Below are 25,952 nucleotides of genomic sequence, written 5' to 3'. Positions count from 1 at the left end.
GATTGAATATCCTACCCTTAGGGAGCTTAGCTCCTGGTACCAAATCGATTGCGCAATCGTATACTCTATGAGGAGGTAACACTTCGGAGGCCTCTTTAGAGAAAACATCAGCGAAGTCCTGAATAAACTCAGGTAGAGTGTTCACCTCCTCAGGGAGAGAAATAAAATTAACAGAAAAACATGACGTCATGCATTTATTACCCCATTTGGTAAGATCCCCAGAGTTCCAGTTAAACGTGGGATTATGCATCTGCAACCAGGGAAGGCCTAAAACCAAATCGGACGATAATCCCTGCATCACCAGTACAGAGCACTGCTCCAAATGCATGGAGCCAACAAGGAGTTCAAAAACAGGGGTATGCTGCGTAAAATAACCATTAGCAAGAGGAGTGGAGTCGATACCCACTAGCGGGACAGGTTTAGGCAAATCAATCAATGGCATAGCTAGAGACATAGCAAATTCTACAGACATAATATTAGCAGAAGACCCTGAATCCACGAAGGCACTGCCGGTAGCAGACCTACCACCAAAAGAGACCTGAAAGGGAAGCAAGATTTTATTAGGTTTCATATTCACGGGAAATACCTGTGCGCCCAAGTGACCTCCCCGATGATCACTTAGGCGCGGAAGTTCTTCTGGCTGCTTATTCTTACGCCCAGGACAGTTGTTCACTTGATGCTTGTCATCCCCACAGTAGAAGCAGAGACCATTCTTCCTGCGGAACTCTCTACGTTGTTGGGGGGACACGGAGGCCCCGAGTTGCATAGGTTCATCCGAGTTTTCCGAGGAAGAATGAAGCAACGGGACCTCGGGAGCCATCATGGCGGAGTCAGAGGAGAAAGCACAAAAACGTTCAAGTCGTCATTCCCTGAGACGTCGGTCAAGTCGTACCGCTAAAGCCATAACCTGATCTAGGGAGTCAGCAGGGGGATAGCTAACTAGCAGGTCTCTCAGGGCGTTCGACAGACCCAATCTAAACTGGCACCTCAAGGCAGGGTCATTCCACCGAGAAGCTACACACCACTTCCTAAAGTCAGAACAATACTCCTCTACAGGTCTCTTACCCGGACGTAAGGTTACCAGCTGACTCTCGGCAAAGGCAGTCTTGTCAGTCTCATCATAAATGAGCCCGAGAGCAGAAAAGAAAAGATCAACGGAGGAAAGTTCAGGGGCGTCAGGAGCCAAGGAGAAGGCCCATTCTTGGGGCCCGTCCTGGAGCCGGGACATAATTATACCCACCCGCTGGCTCTCAGAACCTGAGGAGTGGGGCTTTAAGCCAAAATAGAGCCTACAACTCTCCCGAAAGGAGAAAAAAGTCTTCAGGTCCCCTGAGAACCGGTCAGGCAACTTGAGGTGGGGTTCAAGAGGTGAGGTGGGGGGCACTACCAGGGAAGCATCACGCAGATTGTCCCTCTGAGCCAGGGCCTGGACCTGTAGGGAGAGGCCCTGCATCTGCTGAGCCAGGGTCTCAAGGGGGTCCATAGAAGTGTCAGGGACCAGGGTAGACTAGGTATATGGGCCTGTGATTATGTAATGACAGGGTAGGGAGACAGACAGGTGAGCCCTAATCTACCCGCCAATCAGTCACTGCCTACTTGCAACTACCCGTCCTAAGCGACGGGGTACAACTGGGCGACGGTCCCTACGCTCAGTAAGTGCAAGACAGACAAAACAGACAAGGGTACACAGAAGCTAGGGAAACGGGGCAGCTGCCCACGGAGACACCGTGAGTAACAAGAGTAGTGAACGAGCCGAGTCAAACCAGGAGTGTACGAGGTACCAAACGCAAAGCAGGAGAGTAGTGAACGAGCCGAGTCAAACCAGGAGAGAGTGAGGTACAAAACGCTGAGCAGGAGAGTAGTGAACAAGCCGAGTCAAACCAGGAGTGTACGAGGTACCAAACGCAGAGCAGGAGAGTAGTCAGTAAGCCAGGGACCGCAGACTCCCATGTTTGGGCTGGCGCGTTCTTCCCAGAAGAAGTATCACCACCATTACCATTTCTGCTTTTTCTCCCTTTTCTCCCCTAATCTTTATACATTTCAGAACAGCTTGAAAACTGGCTCAGGGTTTACCAAAAAATTTAAAAATTGCTGGAACATTTCTAGCCCTTAAAATGTTCTTAAAAACAAGTTGAAAAAAAAGCTGCAAGAATAAGAAGCGGTGAGGAGCGCTGGTTACTGATCCAGGTGCTAGGACTTTGTAGTTGAGAGACAGCAAAAAAAATATAAAAAGTGTTCAATTTCTGTCTTTTTAATAACTAAACTCAGATCGTATCCACCAAAATAAATTATAATGTGTCACCAAAGTCAGAATTACAAAGCTACTCCCAGATAAACTGATGCATACGTGTTAATTGCTTTATTGTTAATTTGCAGATCAGAGTAAGGCTTCATTTAGATGACCGTAATGCGGCCGTATTTTAGCGTCTTTTTTTATGGCTACATAGATCCCTATGATGCTGTTATTTTACTTCTTTAAACCTGGGGTCAGGCCGGGACTTGCGGCCATAATACTGACACTACAATGGAGCCGCATTAAGGCTGTGTGAATGAGGCCTTACCGAGATTAGGGTAAACACATTTTTACATGTTTGAAATCTCAGCCATGAATTACTTGACTTTGAATAGTCCTTCCATGGTGCGGAGGGTCAGCTCCTTCTGATAAATTTCTTTAGTGTATCCTTGACTTCTTGGTTTCGTAAGCTGTAGATAAAAGGGTTGAGCATTGGTGTTATCACGGTGTATACCAGGCTAACCAGCCGATCATAGCCGAGAGAGTAATTAGAAGGAGGCCGGAAATAAATAAAAATGATTGTGCCATAGAAAAGGCAGACAACAATAAGGTGCGAAGAACAGGAGAAGAAGGCTTTCCTCCGGCCGGCAGAAGTCTTCAGCTTTACTATCGCCTGAGCAATTAGTAAGTATGAGACCATGATAAGGAGGAATGGAATTATAATGACCACAGTCCCTTCAGAGTAGATTAGGACCTCGGGAAGAGTCGTGTCTGAGCAGGAAAGTTTGATCAGAGACGTCATATCACAGAAGAAATGGTGGATTAACTTGTCTTCACAGTAGGTCAGTTTTGAGATGGTGAAAGTGTGTAGAAATGAATGTAGAGATGCTGTGACCCAGCAGGCAGCGAGCAGGATGGAACACACTGTCCTATTCATTATAGACGTGTAGCGCAGGGGGTTACATACAGCCAAGTAGCGGTCCAATGCCATGACCGACAAGAGAAGGTTTTCAGTTATTCCCAGTGACACAAAGAAGTACATCTGAAGGAAGCAACCCAAGAAGGAAATGCTCGACCGTCCATGATAGAGGCCACTAAGTAGCTGTGGGACTGTGGACGTGGAGAAGCAAATGTCCACCAGTGACAAGTTCCCAAGGAAAAAATACATGGGTGTGTTCAGTTCTGGAGAGAAAATTATGGAAGTTAATAAGAGCAAATTACTGATCCATGTAAGAAGGTAGATAACAAGTAGAACAGTAAAAAGTACAAGGAGATTACAAGGAAGGTCAGAAAAACCGAGCAGAGTAAAGCTGGAGGAGACGTTCACTGCTTCCATGAAGGACAAGCTGGACATTCTACTTCATGACCTTACTGGAAGTCCAAGCAAAGTCAAGGCTGCACCGTCCCATACAGGCCGATCACTGAACGCTGACACTACATGTGGAGGGATCTTCTCAGTAGAGCTTGTGGGGCCTCATCATCGTCACCATCACCTATTAGAATGTAATCAGTACGGCAGCACTCCACTGTGGCGTGTTTATGAAGGGGCGAGACATCAGTACAAGTATTCTTTATTGTTTCACTCTAGTAATAACTGTCGAGAGGTTTCAAAAGTTTCCCCTAAAATATAGTAAATGGCCCAGTATGATGTTTTCCTGTTCATGGTCTTGTGACTGCAAGAAAAGAAGAGGCAAGGAAATAAAGCTCTGACCCAATAATCACTGTGACGTATCAGTCAGCTCGTTGGTTATTATTAAGTTCTTCAAATAAATGTGATAGAATTATTTTGTGAGTGATGATTTTTAACGATGAAAAAAATAATCCATTAGTGCAAACTAAACTAAACATTTTTGTAAATAAAATTTTTCTATTTTACAGAGGAGTGTGAGGTGGCCGCAGGAGCATAAAGTGGAAGCAGAAGTATGAGGTAGCAGCAGAAGCATGAGGTAGTGACTTAAGCATGAGATAACTGCAGAAGCATAAGACAGCGAAAGCATGAGGTGGCAGCAGGACCATGAGATAAATGCAGGAGCATGAGTTGGCAGCTAGAGCATGAGTTGGCGGCAGAAGGTGGCAGGAACAAAAGTTGATGGTAGGAGCATAAGGTGATGGCAGGAGCATAAGGTGATGACAGAGGCATTAGCTGGTGGCAAGAGTATAAGCTGGTGGCAGGAGCATGAGTCGGCGGAAGCATTACAAACTTGCAGGAGCTGGCAGTGGGAGCATCAGGTGGCAGAAGGAGCATGAGGTGTGGCAGAAGCATGAGCTGGTGGCAGGAGCATGAAGTCTTGTGAAGGGCATGAGGTGGTGGCAGGAGAATGAGTTAGTGGCAGGAGCATTAGGTCTGGTCAAGAAAATGAGTTGGTGGCAGGAGCATGAGGTAGCATCAGGAGCATGAGTTGGTGGCAGAATCATGAGTTGGCAGGAGCATGAGAATGTGGCAGAAGAATGAGTTGGCAGCAGCAGCACGAGGTGGTGATAGTAGCCTAAAGTGTTGGCAGGAGCCTGAGGTGGTGGCAGGAGCCTGAGGTGGTAAAGAAGCATGAGATGGTGACAGGAGTATGAGTTTCTTGCAGGAGCATAAGCTACCGGCAGAAGCATTAAGTGGTGGCAGAAGCATGAGTTGGCAGCAGCAGCATTAGGTGGAGGCAGGAACTTGAGGTAGTGGCAGGAGTCTGAGGTGGTGACAGGAGCCTGATGTCATGACAGGAACATGAGGTGGTGCAGGAGCATGAGTTGGCGGCAGAAGTACGAGGTGGTGGCAGGAGCATGAGTTGGTGGCACAAATATGTGGTGGTGGCAGAAGCCTGAGGAGGTGGCAGGAATCTGAGGTGGTAGCAGAAGAATGAGGCGGCAACAGGAGCCTGAGGTGGTGGCATGAGCATGTGGTGGTGGCAGAAGAATTAGGAGGTGGCAGGAGCCTGATGTGGCATCAGGAGCATGAGGAGGTGGCAGAAGCTTGAGGTGGTGGCAAGAGCCTTAAGTAGTGACATAAGAACGAGTTGGTGACAGAAGAATGAAGTGGTGGCAGAAGCATGTGTTGGCAGCAGCATCATGTGGAGGTGGCAGGAACATGTGGCAGCAGAGGCATAAGGTGGAGGCAGGAGCTTGAGGTGGTGACAGGAGCATGAGGTGGTGTCAAAAGCATGAGTTTGTGGCAGGAGCATGAGATGGTGGCTGGAGGCTAAGGTGGTGGCAGGAGCATGAGTTAGCGACAGCAGCCTGAAGTGGTGTCAGGAGCCTGAGGTGGTACTAGGAGCCTGAGGTGGTAAAGCATGAGGTGGTAGCAGGAGCCTTGCATGGTGACAGGAGCCTGAGGTGGTGGCCGGAGCCTAAGATGGTAAAGAAGCATGAGGTGGTGGCAGGAGCTTGAGGTGGTAAAGAAGCATAAGGTAGTGGCAGGAACCTTAGGTGGTTACAGGAGCTTGAAATGGTAAAGGAGCATGAGATGGTAGCAGGAGCCTGATGTGGTGACGAGCATCATGTGGTGACTGGAGCCTGAGGTGCTGGCAGGAACCGGATGTGGTGACAGGAGCGTGAGGTGGTGTCAGGAGCATGAGGTGGTGATAGGAGCATGAGGTGGCGGCAGGAGCATGAGGTGGTGACAGAAGCTTGAGATGGTGGAAGGAGCCTTAGGTGGTGACATGAGCACGAGTTAGCGGCAGAAGAATGAAGTGGTGGCAGAAGCATGAGTTGGCAGCAGCAACATGTGGAGGTGGCAGGTGTCTGAGGTAGTGGCAGGAACATGAGGTGGCAGCAAAGGCATGAGGTGGAGGCAGGAGCTTGAGGTGGTGACAGGAGCATGAGGTGGTGTCAGGAGAATTAGTTTTTGGCAGGAGCATGAGATGGTGGCTGGTTGCTAAAGTGGCGGCAGGAGGCTAAGGTGGTGTCAGGAGCATGAGTTAGTGACAGCATCCTGAAATGGTGGTGGTAGGAGCCTGAGGTGATAAAGAAGCATGAGGTGGTGGCAGGAGCCTTACATGGTGACAGGAGCCTGAGGTGGAAAAGCATGAGGTAGTGGCAGGAGCCTTAGGTGGTTACAGGAGCCTGAAATGGTAAAGAAGCATGAGGTGGTAGCAGGAGCCTGATGTGGTGACAAGAGCATCATGTGGTGACTGGAGCCTGAGGTGGTGGCAGGAACCAGATGTGGTGACAGGAGCATGAGGTGGTGGTAGGAGCATGAGTTGGCAACAGCAGCATTGGGTAGAGGCAGAAGCTTGAGGTGGTGGCAGGAGACTGAGGTGGTAGGGAAGCATGAGGTAGTGGCAGAAGCCCGAGGTGGTAAAGAATAAGTAGGTGGCAGGAGCCTTAGTTGGTGGCAGGAGTATGAGGTGGTGACAGCAGCATGCGGAGATGGCAGGAGCCTGAGGTGGTGGCAGGAGCATAAGGCGGCAGAAGCCTGAGGTGGTGGCAGGAGCATGAGGTGTTCACAGGAGCCTAAGTAGTGGCAGCAGTTTGAGGTGGCAGCAGCACGAGGTTGTGGCAAGAGCATGAAGTGGTGGCAGGAGCATGAGATGGTGGCAGGAGGCTAAGGTGGTGAAGAGGAGCATGAGGGGGTAAGGAAACATGAGGTGGTGGCAGGAGAATGAGTTTGCGGCAGAAGCATGAAGTAGTGGCAGAAGCATGAGTTGACAGCAGCAGCATGAGGAGTTGGGAGGAGAATGAGTTGGCGGCAGAAGAATGAGGCGGCAGAAGAATGAGTTGGTAGCAGCAGCATGAGGAGGTGGCAGGAGGCTGAGGTGGTGGCAGTAGCCTGAAGTGGTGGCAGGAGCATGAGTTGGCAGCAGCAGCATGAGGAATTGGCAGTAGCCTGAGGTGGCGGCAGGAGTCTGAGGTGGTGGAAGGAGCATTAGTTGGTGGCACAAGCATGAGGAGGTGGCATCAGGCTGAAGTGGTGGGAGGAGCCTAAGGTGGTGGCAGGAGCATGAGGAGGTGGCAGGAACATGAGTTGGCGGCAGAAGCATGAAGTAGTGGCAGAAGCATGAGTTGACAACAGCATGAGGAGGTAGCAGGAGCATGAGGTGGTGGCAGGAGCATGAGTTTGCGGCAGAAGCATGAGTTTGTGGCAGAAGCATGAGTTTGTGGCAGTAGCAGTGGCGTAACTACTGCTGTAGCAGCCGAAGTGGCTGCTACGGGGCACACGGCATAAGGGGGCCCCTGTCGCCCGCCGACACGCCCACCCATATGCCCGGTGGCGCCATATTAGCCATTATGGCTGCTACAGTGGTAGTAACGCCACTACGGGGCCCACGCCACCAAGCTTCTAACATTTATGGGCCGGGCGGCACGGGCCCTCTCATGTCCGGTGTAGTCGTTAGCACCGGAGGGGGCCCCCGGTGCTAGCGACAGCCTACCGCTAACGCTAATTGGCGGGGTAAAATTACTTGCCCCGCCAATCTGCACCTATCAACTACGCTAGCAGCGCGATGTCATCATGCCGCTTCCGTGGTTGAAAGGCGCTGATTGATGGGGAAAGTAATTCTGCCCCGCCAATCAGTGCCTTTCAACGACGCGCCTCTTGCGTTGTTCAGCACCAGCAGACCTGCTCAGAAGAGAACAGATCTGCATTGCCACCGGATGGCATGGGAACGGGATCATGTGAGTATGTAAAGTTGTTTGTTTTTCTACTAAAACTGTGAGTGGCATTATCTACAGTGGGGGCCCATATCTACACGGGGGGGGGTCTATATGTGGGGATGTGGAGCACTATATACAGGGGGAGCTATATGTAGGGCACTATCTACAGAGCTGGGCTATATGTGGAAGGGGAAGCTATATGTAGGGCAGCACGGTGGCTTAGTGGTTAGCACTATTGCCTTGCAGCTCTGGAGCCCATATGTGGGCACTATCTACAGAGGGCTGTATGTGGGGTACTATCTACAGGGGCTTCTATGTAGGGATCTATCTACAGTGGCTCTATAGGGTCACTATCTACAGGGGGGCTATGGGGGCACTATCTACAGGGGCACGGTGTGGGACACAGTGTATGGTACTATTATAATCAGGGACATAGTGTATGGCACTATTGTAATTAGAGGTGCAGTGTATGGCGCTATTATATTTAGAGGTGTTGGGAATTTTATCTTCATTTATAGGTGCAGAAATGTTTTAAAAGTGAGTAGCTGAAGACATCTGAGCAGAAAACTGCAGAAATGGGTCGTGGCCAGGAGAAGTCATCATAGAGGTTTGGATCGGAGGGTGAAGAAAAGAGAAAAAGAACTAGAATCTGAGACGTCACCGGTGAGTCACTTAATGTAAATGTTTATTCTGCCTCTAATCAGTATTGTAGTCACTGTGTTATCTGAAGCGAGATGATGGGTGGTATGATTTTTTTTTATGTGAAGCAGCATCTCCCATCCTATCCTCACCATTGTTCGGGCCATGCTGGGAGCTGTAGTTTTACGCCGTACAAACCTATACGGCAGGGGTTGCACTAAATTGAGCTGTATTTGTTCTGGTGTTGTATATATGCACTGAGCTTGGTTCTGGAGCTGTATATATGTACTGAGCTTTGTTCTGATGCTGTATTTATGTACTGAGCTTTGTTCTGGTGCTGTATATATGTACTGAGCTTGGTTCTTGTACTGTATATATGTACTGAGGTTTGTTCTGGTACTGTATATATGTACTGAGCTTGGTTCTGGTGCTGTATATATGTACTGAGCTTTGGTTCTAGTGCTGTATATATGTCAGAGCTTGGTTCTGGTGTTGTATATATGTACTGCAAAAACACAGAAAAGGCCATACTTAACCTTTACGGCAGGGGTTGCACTAAATTGAGCTGTATTTATTCTGGTGTTGTATATATGCACTGAGCTTGGTTCTGGGGCTGTATATATGCACTGAGCTTTGTTCTGTGGCTGTATATATGTACTGAGCTTGGTTCTGGAGCTGTGTATATGTACTGAGCTTGGTTCTGGAGCTGTATATATGTAATGTGTTTTGTTCTGGTGCTGTATATATGTACTGAGCTTGGTTCTGGGGCTGTATATATGTACTGAGCTTGGTTCTGGAGCTGTGCATATGTACTGAGCTTGGCTCTGGAGCTGTATATATATAATGTGCTTGTTCTGGTGCTGTATATATGTACTGAGCTTTGGTCTGGTGCTGTATTTATGTACTGAGCCTGGTTCTTGTACTGTATATATGTACTGAGCTCTGTTCTGGGGCTGTATATATGTACTGAGCTTGGTTGTGGTGCTGTATATAAGTAATGAGCTTTGTTCTGGGGCTGTTTATATGCACTGAGCTTGGTTGTGATGTTGTATATATTTAGGAGCTTGGTTCTGGTGCTTTATATATGTCAGGGCTTGGTTCTTGAGCCGTATATGTCAGAGCTTTGTTCTGGTGCTGTATATATGTATGAGCTTTGTTCTGGTGCTGTATATATGTACTGAGCTTTGTTCTGGTGCTGTATATATGTATGAGCTTTGTCCTGGAGCTGTAATTAAATAGAATATATTATTATAATAATAATTGCAGGGCAGATGGAATTGTTCATGGGAACCTGTCAGGTCATTTTAACCCCTTGAGCCGCCACCATGCAGTAATACATGACCTGACAATATTCCCCTGTATGTTTTTTTCAGATGCAGCAAAATCTATAAAATCAACTTTTAAACCGGCGCACACTATATGCTAATTACTCATTAAAGGGTCATGGGGCAGTGCTGCTATCCTGAAGAGTCACATAGTCCTGCCACCAAACCCACCTTTCCATGTTTGATTGACATCCCCCTGGCTGATACAACTTTCTCAGATGCGCCATTGCCTTGTACTACTTGGGGGGCTGTGTGGCACTATATACAAGGGGGGGCTGTGTGGTACTATACACAAGGGGGAGCTGTGTGGTCCTATACACATGGAAGAGCTGTGTAGCATTATATACAAGGGGCTGTGTGGCACTATACACAAGGGGGAGCTGTGTAGCACTATATACAAGGGGCTGTTTGGCACTACTAAGGGGGGACTGTGTGGCACTATCTACTAGGGGTGCTGTATGGCACTATTTACAAGGGAGAGGGCAGTGGCTCTATCTACAGGGGGTTGTGTGTGGCGCAATCTATAGGGGTCTGTGTGTGGCACTATCTACTAGGGGGGCTGTGTGGCACTATCTTCTAAGGGGGGCTGTGTGCACTATATACGAGGGGGGCTGTGTGGCACTATATACAGGGGAGCTGTATGGCGCTATATACAGAGGGGCTTTATGGCGATATCTACAGGGGTGGCTGTATGGCACTATCTACAAGGGGGAGGTGGGGGCACTATATACAATTTGGGTGTGACACGGTCTACAGGGGGCGCTGTATAGCACTGTCTACAGGGGGGGCTGTATGGCACAATCTACAGGGGGCACAATCTATAAGGGGGGCTGCGTGTGGCACCTAGGGGGGTCCAGTCATGAGTTTGCTATGGGGCCCAGTCTTTCCTAGTTACGCCCCTGGGCAGAAGCATGAGGTGGTGGCAGAGGAATGAATTGGTAGCAGCATGAGGAAGATGCAAGAGCCTGAGGTGGTGGCAGAAGCCTGAGGTGGTGGCCAGAGCCTGAGGTGGTGGCAGGAGCCTGAGGTGGTGGCCGGAGCCTGAGGTGGTGGCAGAAGCCTGAGGTGGTGGCAGATGCCTGAGGTGGTGGCAGATGCCTCTCTAGTAAAGAATTAGTGCTTCTAGGGGCGGCGCTGGCAGTCAGCCTGTATAATAGCCATCACTGTCTTGTGTTCAGAGGCATAAGCCAATGCTCACTGCAGACCCCAAACACGTCGCCTAACCCCTCAGCGCTGGAAAATGAGAGCCCTGATGACACTTTACACAGAAGAAACGTGTAGGATCAATGTGCCAACGCTGAGTAGATGGGGAAGTGTTTGGGGTCTGCAGTTAGCCTTGGCTTATAAGACATTATTATCTAGCATACTGTGGGTAATATTGTCACAAATGGTATATGGATTAGGAGTGGTGATATATATATATATATATACATACAGTATGAACGTCTCGGACACTATTATCACTTTAGAGGTATAAATTGTAGGATTTTTTCGATGATCATTCCTTGTCATTTGCACTTTTATGATGTTGGTTATTTCACAATATTTTTTTATTTACAGTTTATTATTCTTTATGCAATGATCCGTATTATGCAGCACAGTATACATCAGCACCTATATAATCCTTATGGTACACCATATCTATTCATTCATCATTATGTATATATATTTAGGTAATCATATGTCACTTATCATACTCTGATATATAATCGATATATATATTCTGCTGTTCTCCATTACATATAGTTTTTCTTTCTGTTTTATTCCCTTTTTAATTTATGGGAATTCACTATTCACCCGGACTTATTGATATTTAGGCATTTATAGGGTTAAATTCTATGCTGAGCGGTCCTTGCATGATACCTGCGGTCTTAGCCGTTTTTGGCTGTTTCTGTTGCACTTGCGCGTACGATCATCTGTGGCTCCCTTGCCCAGTTCGCCCTCCCTATGCCGTCCTGCACATGTCCATGACGTCAATTTGACTTTGGTGCACAGGCGCATGCGTGCCGTCAGCGGGTGGGGATTCGCTGCACCTGTGATCTGGCCCAAGGGCCGACCTTTAACGGCGATTGGTAAACTGGAGGTCACATGGGATACATTCCACACATAAAACAGTGGGTTTCGTTAGTGAGAACAGTACCCCCTGAGGAAGAGATACGTGAAATGTGCATTGGGGTATACAACGTGGTGCAATTAAAAGCCTTAAATATGGGTACGATACTCTCATGCTCAGTAACGGTTGCATTTATGATGTGGTGTGACATTATAGTGGCAGTGAGATTGCTCTACTTAGTGACTTAGGGATCAGTTACTTTTTACATCCCAGTGCACTATGCCTATTAGGGAAGAACATTTATGATTTCCACTCAGGTCCTTCCCCTTACACCCGCTGTCCTCTTTTTGAACTTTTTTCTTTATTTGCCTCTGTAAGTAATTTTTTAGATTTTGCTATTTAATAAACTATATTTTATATTTTGTGTATAGTTTGATGCTCCTTTTTCTTTGGTTTGGTACAGACGTATGTATCCATCTTCATCTTGACTCTTACACATTAACTACACAGTGACAAGAAACGTTAACTTGACTTTTTCAATGGCTTTTGTTGTGTGATGTCACGCTGCAGCAAGTTATGAGAGTCAAGATAAAGATGGCTACATCTGTAGAAACTCCTATAATAGTGCTAAACATAGGGCTCCCTAAATTAGTGCTACACATAGTAACCCCTAAAATAGTGCTACACCTGTGCCCTCTAAAATAGTGCCACATATGATGCCTTCAAAAATAGTGCTACGAATAGTACACACTAAAATACTGCTACACATAGTATACCCCGAATAGTGCTACACACAGTATCCCTTAAAATAGTGCTACACATCGATCTCCCTAAAAAAAGTGTCATACATAGAACCCTCTAAAATAGTGCGACAAAAGTGTCCACTAAAAGAGTGCTATATATGGTATTCCCTAAAATAGTGCCACACATAATACCCCATAAAATAGTACTACAAATAGTGTCCCCTAAAATAGGGTCACATGTAATGCCCCTTAAAATAGTGCCACACATAATGCCCCCTACAATAGTGCTGTACATAGTCACCACTTTATACATAGTCTCACCTAAAATAGTGCTATAGATAGTGGCCCCTAAAATAGTTCCAGGTGTAGTAGAGGAGAAAGTTAGAGAGGTGTTAGGCTTCATGTACAGAGTAGAGCAGTGTGAATGGAGCCTATATGGTGGTATTCCCACCCGGTAAAATTTGGAGGTTGTACAAAGCTGTATACTGGCCATGTGAACTAGTTAGTATGGTAATGAAAATAAAAACAAGCACTATGGACTATGGTATGGACTATGGTATAACAACGGACTATGGTACGGACGATGGTAATGACTATGGTGTGATGGACGGTATATTTGCTTATATATTTACTGTATTAAATGATATTGTGTATTATCAAGCATGATGCCGGATTCTATTCCACCTGCAGTGACATTCTCCCCCCCCCCCCTATTTCTACTTTGTTTGCATAACTTTGATAAGTGAGCTGTAGGAAGTTTGGATGAACACTCAGACATAAAATTATCACATTCCTTATTATTTGTTGCTATCCTAATATTCACATATAACTCCTCCACACCCCCCCCCCCCCCCATTTAGAAGAACAAGCTATTGTATTCTATAAGGAGGCCAAATAGACCAGCTGAAGCCTGACGTAAGCATCTAATGAAGAATTATAGTTTTACATTTGAAATGTATTGTGTGTCTGTGTTTGGCTCAATATGAAATATTGTCATTGTATGCTATTGGCTGAATCAGTTGTTGTCACATTGCCTCTGATTGGTTATCCTCAAGCCTACACCCCTTTTGAATATTATTGTAATTGATTTTGGCAATAAACCTCAGAGGAGTATTTTTGAGCATAAAAGAAATGTCTGTTTCTCTACTTCTCTCCGATATATCGATATAATCTATGATTAGGATCTGGATAAATCTCCTGGAATGAGGGTATTGGTTAAAATACCCATTACAAATTTCAGTCTAATATATTTTGAGCAATGACTTCTGCAACAGTTTTTGGTGCCGAAACCCGGGAGATTGATCGTCTGATAGCTCGGAAAGGTCGGGCATTGCATCTGTGAAATAAAAAAAAACACGGTGGGTAAGGAGCCTATTCTTACACAACCTTTCACACATGTAATGCGTAAGCCTTGGAATTAGCTGTCATGATTCCTGGACGCCGGGAAATTTTATCCAGAAATGGTATGAAAGGATGGTTCCAAAAAAGGTATTTTAAAACTTCTTGTGTGATGAATGATTGCAGGTGCATACGTTATCTTGAGTTGTTGCTGAAGATGTGTAAATCTTGAATTGTTGATATAAAAAGACATGAGAGCATTTTTGCCTGCAATGAAACTGTTAAGCTGTGTGTACCAGAACGAGTTGTGAGTGATGACCCCCCCACCTTTAGAATGTAGTGACGTAGCGGACGCTTCAGAGAAGTTGTAACATACATGTGAAGTTAAAGGAATGCAGCTTGGACAGTGAGGAAAAAAACTTGTGCTGATCTGTTGTAGTGTGTCATTTGTTATTTAGCTGTTGCGTGAAATGGATCAAAGGTTATCCTGTTGCCTGTTTGCTCTGAGATAGCTTAGTGTCGGGTGAAGTACTGACTGTTGATAGGTGACAGAAGGGTTGGATACAAAACACAGTGCTATAGGGAAAAATTTGAAAGTTGAATTGAGCAACCATTGATACTCTCCTAGCACACTGCCAGCTTGTAATATTGTGTGTAAGGGTCCTTAAAAAAACGTCAGTTCTATGCGTTGTCAGACTGGCATAAGGTAGGAATCTGTACAGACTGATTTCTAGTACACATTTGATAATCCGGCATATATAAACTTTGTTGCAGCATAACAACCAAGTAAGTCTGTAGCAGTATAACATCAGACCGTCCGGACTGAATACCGTTGTAAAATAACAACCTGTGTTCAATGAATGACCCTGAGACATACCCCAATGGCCATCTTTGTCGTAGTAGTATAACTACCTACACAAATTACAGTGAAGGGCATTGGTATTGGCTCACACCCAGGGCCCATAAAGAACTCATCACCAAAATACATCACAGGCTGTATAAACCAAAGCTATACCCCGGTAGCAAGTGTTTTGCATAAATGAAAAAGATGAGGGGTTTGTAGACGTTTGAAAGTAAAGTGACGAACTCCTGCTTGAGTCAATGGAAGTTAACGAATGTCGATTGTGTTGAAGAATTTGCTCTTGTAATTTGTTGATTGGCAGCATGGTCTGTTCTTGATGTTTAAAACAGTGAGTCATATACCCCACTGCTAGAATGTCTGGAGGAACGAATTTGATATCGTATTGGTAAGATAGCCTAGTCCGAAGCTAATAAGATAGGCTAGTCTGAGATATCTATAAACAGATGAGGCCGATCTGTTTGGAGGTGGGAATTTGCCGGTAATTACCCTACTGCTCTCCGACCATGGGGTTAGGAGAAAATTAGACAAAAATGCGGGACAGCCCTGGAGTATGGGTCCCGACCATCATTATAGTAGAAAGAGCAAAAGGAGCTGAGGCTGTGATTGTAAATAATGTTAAAAGTGTTGGGAGTTGGATCTTGTGGAACGTTGGAGGAACATGAAGGCAAAATAATACACTGTAAAAGATTATTTAAGAAGGCTGGCATGCCGGAAGATGGTTATTGTGATAAATAGAATGGTTTGTGGAGAGATGAACAAGGGATGGCGGATGATCAGGAGTTAACTGAGTTAACTAGGGGTAGTTTAAAAAAGCAGAGTAAGTGATTACGTGTGGTTACAAGTAAGTTGGTGTGAGAAAGATATGAATACAGGGGTAGATTTTGACAGGAAGAGTAAAGAATATGTAGCAACCAGGTACATTGCAGTGACTAATGTGGCTCAGAACCGGGGGGGGGGGGGGGGGGGGTGTAATGTAAACAGGTGTGATAATAATCAGAGTTATAAATGTGATCAGGATGTTTCTCTGACCTCCCTCCCGTCTTTATAACCCTCTCCTCTGTGAAGAGGCCATGACTAAGGTCGAAGGAAGCGTCTGAAACGCGTAGGCTCTCCATACCTACGATACCTCTCCCTACACTCCAGGATATCATCTTTTCCTTCGATCCTGTTTTAACTCGACCAAATTAAACTTGGAACTAGTTTCCATTTTATCCACAACCAAGCTGGATCCAACCCTCTCTTGTCCCCTACATATTTATGTGTTATGAGAAGATTTAATGTTGGAATGTTTTGAAGTTAATTCCAATGAATTAAAATACAGATATTATAAGACACAAGGGGTCTTGAAAATGTATGTACCCCCACTGTTCCCTACTCCCACACACAGTTGATTGGTTTGCAGTAATTAACATTAGTAGACACATTATTACAAGATATCAGCAGTTCTCCAGATGTTATCCCAAAGTTAGTTTGTTTAATAATGATATTGAAGAAGTGCTGTGGGAATTTTAAATACTGAGGTTAAGTTTTATGTAAAGTTCTAGACCAGCATGCCTCAGCATTGGACTATTGGAGGCATGCGTCAGATAAAAGGTACAGAAGCGGGATATTCCCATTGCACAATATTAGTTTTGCTGGGGATTGAACCAGCTGTCCGATAATAAAATTCTGTGCAGTATATAAAAGAAGAAAAATCGGTTTGCATGTATCACTTCTAGTTACTGCTCAATGTGAAAGTTTAATGTAAAGATGTTATTTGTTAATGTTTTTCTACAATTGAATTATTGGATTAAGATCAATTAATGATTATGCGATAAAAAGATTGTTCTCCACAGGAAGTGTCCAACTGGGAGCGGAAGGCATGAGAACCAGATTCTAACAGACTGTGGACAGATAAAGGAATGTAAACCGGTAGCAACCGCAGCATTCCTGATGGCACTTGCATTGATGGTGTATGACCTCACATATGCCCCAAGACTGCAACGATCGATGTGGTAAGATCTAATTGGTATGTCCCAGACTTTACAGCTGTTGCTGGTAAATTATGTTAGAGCTGTTTAATTTGCCAACAGAACAGTCCTGGCAGACCGGTGCCAACCTTATCATACCCGATTCCCACGAAGAGAACCGACCTTGAGAGGCCTTCCCAGGTAAAACAAGTTGTTTTTTAGCTTCCTAAGATATTAGGTATATGTATAAGGGTGTTAATTTGAATCTCAGAGTAGGTAAAAAAAAATTGGTTTGAGACACTTGTCAGATAAAACATATGATATCTGTGTATATTTCTGTTGGTAGGAGCTGTTACAGGTAAACAGCTCAAAACTATAAACTTTACAGACTTTAAAACGTCATCAACTCATTGCCTGTTCCCGCAATTTCACTACATATGTAGACAAAAAGTTCTCTAGATAAAAAATATTGCAGTGTATATACATTACTTATCCCGTACTGATCCGGAGTTATATCCTACATTATACTCCAGAGCTGCACTCACTATTCTGCTGGTGGAGTCACTGTGTACATACATTACATTACTTATCCTGTACTGATCCTGAGTTACATCCTGTATTATACTCCAGAGCTGCACTCACTATTCTGCTGGTGGAGTCACTGTGTACATACATTACATTACTTATCCTGTACTGATCCTGAGTTATATCCTGTATTATACTCCAGAGCTGCACTCACTATTCTGCTGGTGGAGTCACTGTGTACATACATTACATTACTTATCCTGTACTGATCCTGAGTTACATCCTGTATTATACTCCAGAGCTGCACTCACTATTCTGCTGCTGATTATTATATGAATTATATATACACTGGGATCATGTACTCTATAAATAATCATACCTGCATATGTTCTCCGCTGAGTGTGTGCTCGGCTTCCTCTCTGTTTCCCCTTCCTGATGAACTTGTAAGGTTTTCTATGGATAATGTGATGATGATGATGATGATGATGATGTCTGTAAACAGATAACACTGCCTGTCATTGGAGTGACGTCTTTCACTGCCTCCTACTGACCTCTTTATATTCCTTGTTCTCTGCAGCTCTCGGCTTTTGTGAAGGGTTTTTCTGTTGTTTTTGTGAATTCCCTTTACAGACGCCGGTTCCTCTGAGGGACGAGCTGAAAAATAATGATTTTATATTTTAATGACCTGCTCTCTGGGATCAATAAGAAAACAACCATCAGATGCAGATTTTGTCACATACAATCACACAGTCACATACAGTCACATACAATCACACAGTCAAATACAATCAATCACACAGTCACATAGTCACACAGTTACATACCCTCACATACAATCACACAGTCACATACAATCACATACAATCACACAGTCAAATACAATCAATCACACAGTTACATACCCTCACATACAATCACACAGTCACATACAATCACATACAATCACAGTCACATATAGTCACATACAATCACACAGTCACATACAATCACAGTCACATACAATCACACAGTCACATACAATCACAGTCACATACAATCACATACTCTCACACACAGTCACATACTCTTACATACAGTCACATACAATCATGTACAGTCACACACAGTCACATATTTACATACACTCACATATAATCATGTACAGTCACATACTCTTACATACACTCACATAAAATCATGTACAGTCACATACTCTTACATACAGTCACATATAATCATGTACAGTAACATACACTCACATACAATCATGTACAGTCAAACACTCTTATATACAGTGACATATAATCATGTACAGTCACACAGTCACATACTCTTACATACAGTCACACACAATCATGTACCGTCACACACTATTACATAAACTCACATACAATCATGTACAGTTACACAGTCACATATAATCATGTACAGTCACATAGTCACATACTATTAAATACACTCACATACAATCATGTACAGTCACATACACTTACATATAATCATATACAGTCACACACAGGCACATACTCTTACATAGTCACACACAATCATATACAGTCACATACTCTTACATACAGTCACATATAATCATGTACAGTCACACAGTCACATACTCTTATATGCAGTCACATACAATAATCTACAGTCAGTCACATACTATTAGTCACATATAATCATTTACAGTCACATACTCTTACATACAGTCACATATAATAATGTAGTCGCACACAGTCACATACTATTACAGTCACATATAATCATGTACAGTTACACACAGTCACATACACTTACATACAGTCACATATAATCATGTACAGTCACACACAGTCACATACTCTTACAGTCACACACAATCATATACAGTCACATACTCTTACATACAGTCACATATAATCATGTACAGTCACACAGTCACATACTCTTATATGCAGTCACATACAATAATCTACAGTCAGTCACATACTATTAGTCACATATAATCATTTACAGTCACATACTCTTACATACAGTCACATATAATAATGTAGTCGCACACAGTCACATACTATTACAGTCACATATAATCATGTACAGTTACACACAGTCACATACACTTACATACAGTCACATATAATCATGTACAGTCACACACAGTCACATACTCTTACAGTCACACACAATCATATACAGTCACATACTCTTACATACAGTCACATATAATCATGTACAGTCACACAGTCACATACTCTTATATGCAGTCACATACAATAATCTACAGTCAGTCACATACTATTAGTCACATATAATCACATATAATCACTTACAGTCACATACTCTTACATACAGTCACATATAATAATGTAGTCGCACACAGTCACATACTATTACATACAGTCACATACAATCATGTACAGTCACACATAGTCACATATTTACATACACTCACATATAATCATGTACAGTCACATACTCTTACATACACTCACATAAAATCATGTACAGTCACACAGTCACATACTCTTATATGCAGTCACATAGAATAATCTACAGTCAGTCACATACTATTAGTCACATATAATCACATATAATCACTTACAGTCACATACTCTTACATACAGTCACATATAATAATGTAGTCGCACACAGTCACATACTCTTACATACAGTCACATACAATCATGTACAGTCACACATAGTCACATATTTACATACACTCACATATAATCATGTACAGTCACATACTCTTACATACACTCACATAAAATCATGTACAGTCACATACTCTTACATACAGTCACATAGAATCATGTACAGTCACATACACTCACATACAATCATGTACAGTCAAACACTCTTATATACAGTGACATATAATCATGTACAGTCACATAGTCACATACTCTTACATACAGTCACATATAATCATGTACAGTCACACAGTCACATACTCTTATATGCAGTCACATACAATAATCTACAGTCACATACTATTAGTCACATATAATCACTTACAGTCACATACTCTTACATACAGTCACATATAATAATGTAGTCACACACAGTCACATACTCTTACATACAGTCACATATAATCATGTACAGTCACACACAGTCACATACTCTTACATACAGTCACATATAATCATGTACAGTCACACACAGTCACATACTCTTACATACAGTCACATATAATCATGCACAGTCACAGACTCTTTATACAGTTACATACAATCATGTAGTCACACTCTTACATACAATCATGCACAGTCACATACTCTTACATACAGTCACATATAATCATGTACAGTCACATACAATAATGTACAGTCACATACAATCATGTAGTCACACACAGTCACATACTCTTGCATACAGTCACATACAATCATGTACAGTCACATACAATCATGTACAGTCACAGTCACATACTCTTACACACAGTCACATATAATCATGTAGTCACACACAGTCACATACTATTACATACAGTCACATACAATCTTGTACAGTCACACACTCTTACATACACTCACATACAATCATGTACAGTCACACACAGTCACATACTCTTACATACAGTTACATACAATCATGTAGTCACACAGTCACATACTCTTACATAGTCACATATAATCATGTACAGTCACATACTATTACATAGTCACATATAATATTGTACAGTTACAGTCACATACTCTTACATACAGTCACATATAATCATGTAGTCACACTCTTACATACACTCACATACAATTATGTAGTCACACACAGTCACATACTCTTACATACAGTCACATACAATCATGTAGTCACACACTCTTACATACACTCACATACAATTATGTAGTCACACACAGTCACATACGCTTACATACAGTCACATACAATCATGTAGTCACACACTCTTACATACACTCACATACAATTATGTAGTCACACACAGTCACATACGCTTACATACAGTCACATACAATCATGTAGTCACACAGTCACATACTCTTACATACAGTCACATATAATCATGTACAGTCACATACGCTCACAGTCACATTCAATCATGTACAGTCACACACAGTCACATATAATCATGTACAATCACATACTCTTACATAGTCACATACAATCATGTACAGTCACACACAGTCACATATAATCATGTACAATCACATACTCTTACATAGTCACATACAATCATGTACAGAGTACATACACAGTCACATATTATTACATACAGTCACATACAATCATGTACAGTCACATAATCTTACATACAGTCACACACAATCATGTACAGTCACACAGTCACATACTCTTAGATAGTCACACACAATCATGTACAGTCACACACAGTCACATACTCTTACATACAGTCACATACAATCATGTAGTCACACACAGTCACATACGTTTACATACAGTCACATATATTCATTAACAATCACACACAGTCACATACTCTTACAAACAGTCACATATAATCATGTACAGTCACACACTCTTACATACAGTCACATATAATCATGTACAGTCACGCACAGTCACATACTATTACATACAGTCACATATAATCACACAATAGGAAAAAAAGAAAATGCAAAGCGCACATAGTGCATGAACCAAAAGTAACAAGAGAAGGAAAAGGTGGTCAAATATGCTGACCTTATGGTGTTATGCTAGGAGCATAACATCCAATGACGCGTGTCCAAGCAGTCACTCAGGTGAACGGTTGCAGCACGAATTCCGGTCCGAAGGTAGATACAACTTTGCTGTGTGAATCCAGGAGATAGGAGAGTAATAAACGGAATATCCGAGGGCACAGCCGTAATGAAAATAGCTTTTAATTTGTACAATATAAAACGACAACAATGTGTTTCACGGCCGTACCGGCCCCTTCGTCAGGTTGAGTACAAGTGATCTAACATTTCCTAATACATGTGGTTATATAGCCGGCTTAGAGATAGGTAGTCAAAATGACTACATTGTCATGTGTAGGTCAAACAGTCACTAGTATAAGCAAAGTTTTGCGATGAAGTAAAAACAATTATTCGTTAACCCGTTATTGACCGGCCCATAGTCTTTTTACGTCGGTCACTAACGGGCCTTTTTCCGATGCCATAGACTTTTTACGTCGCGGCATCGGAATGAGTAAACAGAGCAGGGAGCATGTCTAATCTCCCTGCTCTCGGCTGCCAGAGGTAGCTGAGGGCTGGGGGCGTCCCTGCTCTGCCGGGTGAGATCGTTATTAGTATCGATCTCACCCGTTTAACCCCTCAGATGCGGTGCTCAATAGCGTGCGCCGCATCTGAGTGGTTTTGGAGAGAGGGAGGGAGCATAAGATCGCCGAGTGTCTGTGTCTCCAATTGCAGCCGGGGGCCTAATAAAGGCCCCCAGGTCTGCCTGGAGCGAATGCCTGCTAGATCATGCTGGAGGCATGACCTAGCAGATGCCTGTCCATTTTAAACGGACAGGCAGTATTACACTGCAATACAAAAGTATTGCAGTGTATTATGATAGCGATTGGAGGATCGCATAGTGAAGTCCCCTAGTGGGACTAGTAAAAAAGTAAAAAAAAAAGTTTAATAAAGTTAATTAAATAAAAATGTGAAAAAAAATGAAAAACCCACTTTTTCCCCTTACAAACTGCTTTATTATTAAAAAACCAAAATAAAGTTAAAAAGTTACACATATTTGGTATCGCCGCGTCCGTAACGACTATAAAGCTATTACATTACTTAACACGCACGGTGAACGCGGTAAAAAAATTAAGTAAAAAACTACTGAAAAATTACTGTTTTCTGTGAATCCTGACCTTATAATCATGTAGTCACATACTCTTACATACAGTCACATATAATCATGTACAGTCACACAGTCACATACTCTTACATACAGTCACATACAATCATGTACAGTCACACACAGTCACATACTCTTACATACAGTCACATATAATCATGTACAGTCACACAGTCACATACTCTTACATACAGTCACATATAATCATGTACAGTCACACAGTCACATACTATTACATACACTCACATATAATCATGTACAGTCACACACAGTCACATACTCTTACATACAGTCACATATAATCATGTACAGTCACACAGTCACATACTCTTACATACAGTCACATATAATCATGTACAGTCACACAGTCACACACTCTTACATACAGTCACATATAATCATGTACAGTCACACACAATCACATACTCTTACCTACAGTCACATACTCTTACATACAGTCACATATAATCATGTACAGTCATACAGTCACATACTCTTACATACAGTCACATATAATCATGTACAGTCACACACAATCACATACTCTTACCTACAGTCACATACTCTTACATACAGTCACATATAATCATGTACAGTCACACAGTCACATACTCTTACCTACAGTCACATACTATTACACACAGTCACATACTCTTACATACAAAAAAAAGGAGATTTGTGAAGCAGCACTAGTCCCGAGTATGGTGCGGTGCACGCTGTCAAGCCAGGCAAACCCACTCCAGCACGATGTATATCCAAAGAAGTAGTAGGACAACAGCACACGTCTTCAAATCATCAAAGTGGTTTTATTGTCAAGACATCCACTGGATGTCTTGACAATAAAACCACTTTGATGATTTGAAGACGTGTGCTGTTGTCCTACTACTTCTTTGGATATACTCTTACATACAGTCACATATAATCATGTACAGTCACATACTCTTACATACAGACAGTCACATATAATAATGTACAGTTACACACAGTCACATATTCTTACAGTCACATATATTCATGTACAGTCGCACCCAGTCACATGCTCTTACATACACACACACACACACACACACACACACACACACACACACACACACACACACACACACACACACAATCATGTACAGTCACATACTCTTACAGTGACATATAATCATGTACAGTCACACAGTCACATACTCTTACATACAGTCACACACAATCATGTACCGTCACACACTATTACATAAACTCACATACAATCATGTACAGTTACACAGTCACATATAATCATGTACAGTCACATAGTCACATACTATTACATACAGTCACATACAATCATGTAGTCGCACCCAGTGACATACTCTTACATACTGTCACATATAATCATGTACAGTCACATACTCTTACATACAGACAGTCACATATAATAATGTACAGTTACACACAGTCACATATTCTTACAGTCACATATATTCATGTACAGTCGCACCCAGTCACATGCTCTTACACACACACACACACACACACACACACACACACACACACACACACACACACACACACACACACACACACAATCATGTACAGTCACATACTCTTACAGTCACATATAATCATGTACAGTCACACAGTCACATACTCTTACATACAGTCACATATAATCATGTACAGTCACACAGTCACATACTCTTACATACAGTCACATATAATCATGTACAGTCACACAGTCACATACTCTTACATACAGTCACACACAATCATGTACCGTCACACACTATTACATAAACTCACATACAATCATGTACAGTTACACAGTCACATATAATCATGTACAGTCACAGTCACATACTATTACATACAGTCACATACAATCATGTAGTCGCACCCAGTGACATACTCTTACATACTGTCACATATAATCATGTACAGTCACATACTCTTACATACAGACAGTCACATATAATAATGTACAGTTACACACAGTCACATATTCTTACAGTCACATATATTCATGTACAGTCGCACCCAGTCACATGCTCTTACACACACACACACACACACACACACACACACACACACAATCATGTACAGTCACATACTCTTACAGTCACATATAATCATGTACAGTCACACAGTCACATACTCTTACATACAGTCACATATAATCATGTACAGTCACACAGTCACATACTCTTACATACAGTCACATATAATCATGTACAGTCACACACAGTCAAATACTATTACATACAGTCACATATAATCATGTACAGTCACACACAGGATGGCACCCTCAGCCGGATATTCTTAGAAGACAACCAGACCTTCGTACCTGGAAGAAACTGAGGAGTAGCCCGTCTTCTTCTTTCTGCCTTTCTCTTCATACGGTTAACCTCCAGTAGGATAGAAGATCGGGTCTGTTGCCATATTTGCAGAAAGTCCCTGAAGGTAGCGTCAGCGGCAGACACCTGGGACATAGTAGAGACAGGAAGAGGTATGCGAGGATGTTGGCCATAGACGATGAAGAACAGACTGGACGTGGTGGACTCACTAGTGTGGTTATTATAAGAGAACTCAGCCCACGGGAGCAGCTGCACCCAGTCATCATGCCATCTGGAAACAAAGTGACGCAGACAGTTCTCCATAATCTGGTTAACCCTCTCGACTTGCCCATTGGATTGGGGATGATAGGCCGAAGAGAAGTCCAACTTTACACCGAGGAGACAGCAGAGTGCTATCCAAAACTTTGAGGTGAACTGGAACCCTTGGTCCGAGACAATACGCAAAGGCATGCCGTACAGACAGTAGATGTGTTGAATGAAGAGGTCAGCTAATCGCGTAGCAGACGGCAGACTGGTCAAGGGAACGAAATGAGCCATCTTAGAAAATCGATCCACCACCACCCAGATCACACTGCAACCCGCAGACGGAGGGAGATCCGTGACAAAGTCCATTGTGACATGCTGCCAGCGAGC

The 25,952-nt window shown here is 43.1% G+C and overlaps 1 protein-coding gene across 1 annotated transcript; it reads right to left on the bottom strand.

Annotated features, from left to right (window-relative positions):
• Positions 1 to 2,363: 2,363 nt before the first annotated feature.
• Positions 2,364 to 25,940, bottom strand: LOC142677666 (olfactory receptor 1f45-like). The gene is made up of 3 exons (XM_075847278.1): positions 25,310 to 25,940; positions 17,796 to 17,898; positions 2,364 to 3,906 (listed from the first exon to the last, which is right to left on the bottom strand). The coding sequence occupies exon 3, from the start codon at positions 3,585 to 3,587 to the stop codon at positions 2,649 to 2,651; it is 939 nt and encodes a 312-aa protein (XP_075703393.1). The 5' UTR covers positions 3,588 to 3,906; positions 17,796 to 17,898; positions 25,310 to 25,940; the 3' UTR covers positions 2,364 to 2,648.
• Between the last annotated feature and the right edge of the window lie 12 nt (positions 25,941 to 25,952).

Source organism: Rhinoderma darwinii (assembly GCF_050947455.1).
Source record: "Rhinoderma darwinii isolate aRhiDar2 chromosome 2 unlocalized genomic scaffold, aRhiDar2.hap1 SUPER_2_unloc_44, whole genome shotgun sequence".
Lineage (NCBI taxonomy): Eukaryota > Metazoa > Chordata > Amphibia > Anura > Rhinodermatidae > Rhinoderma > Rhinoderma darwinii.
Note: the sequence above shows the minus strand (reverse complement) of the source record. Positions and strands in the feature narration are given on the sequence as shown.

What these genes read in the sequence shown, in the direction of transcription:
- LOC142677666 (XM_075847278.1), bottom strand. Translation starts at nt 3,587, where the DNA reads ATGTCCAGCTTGTCCTTCATGGAAGCAGTGAACGTCTCCTCCAGCTTT.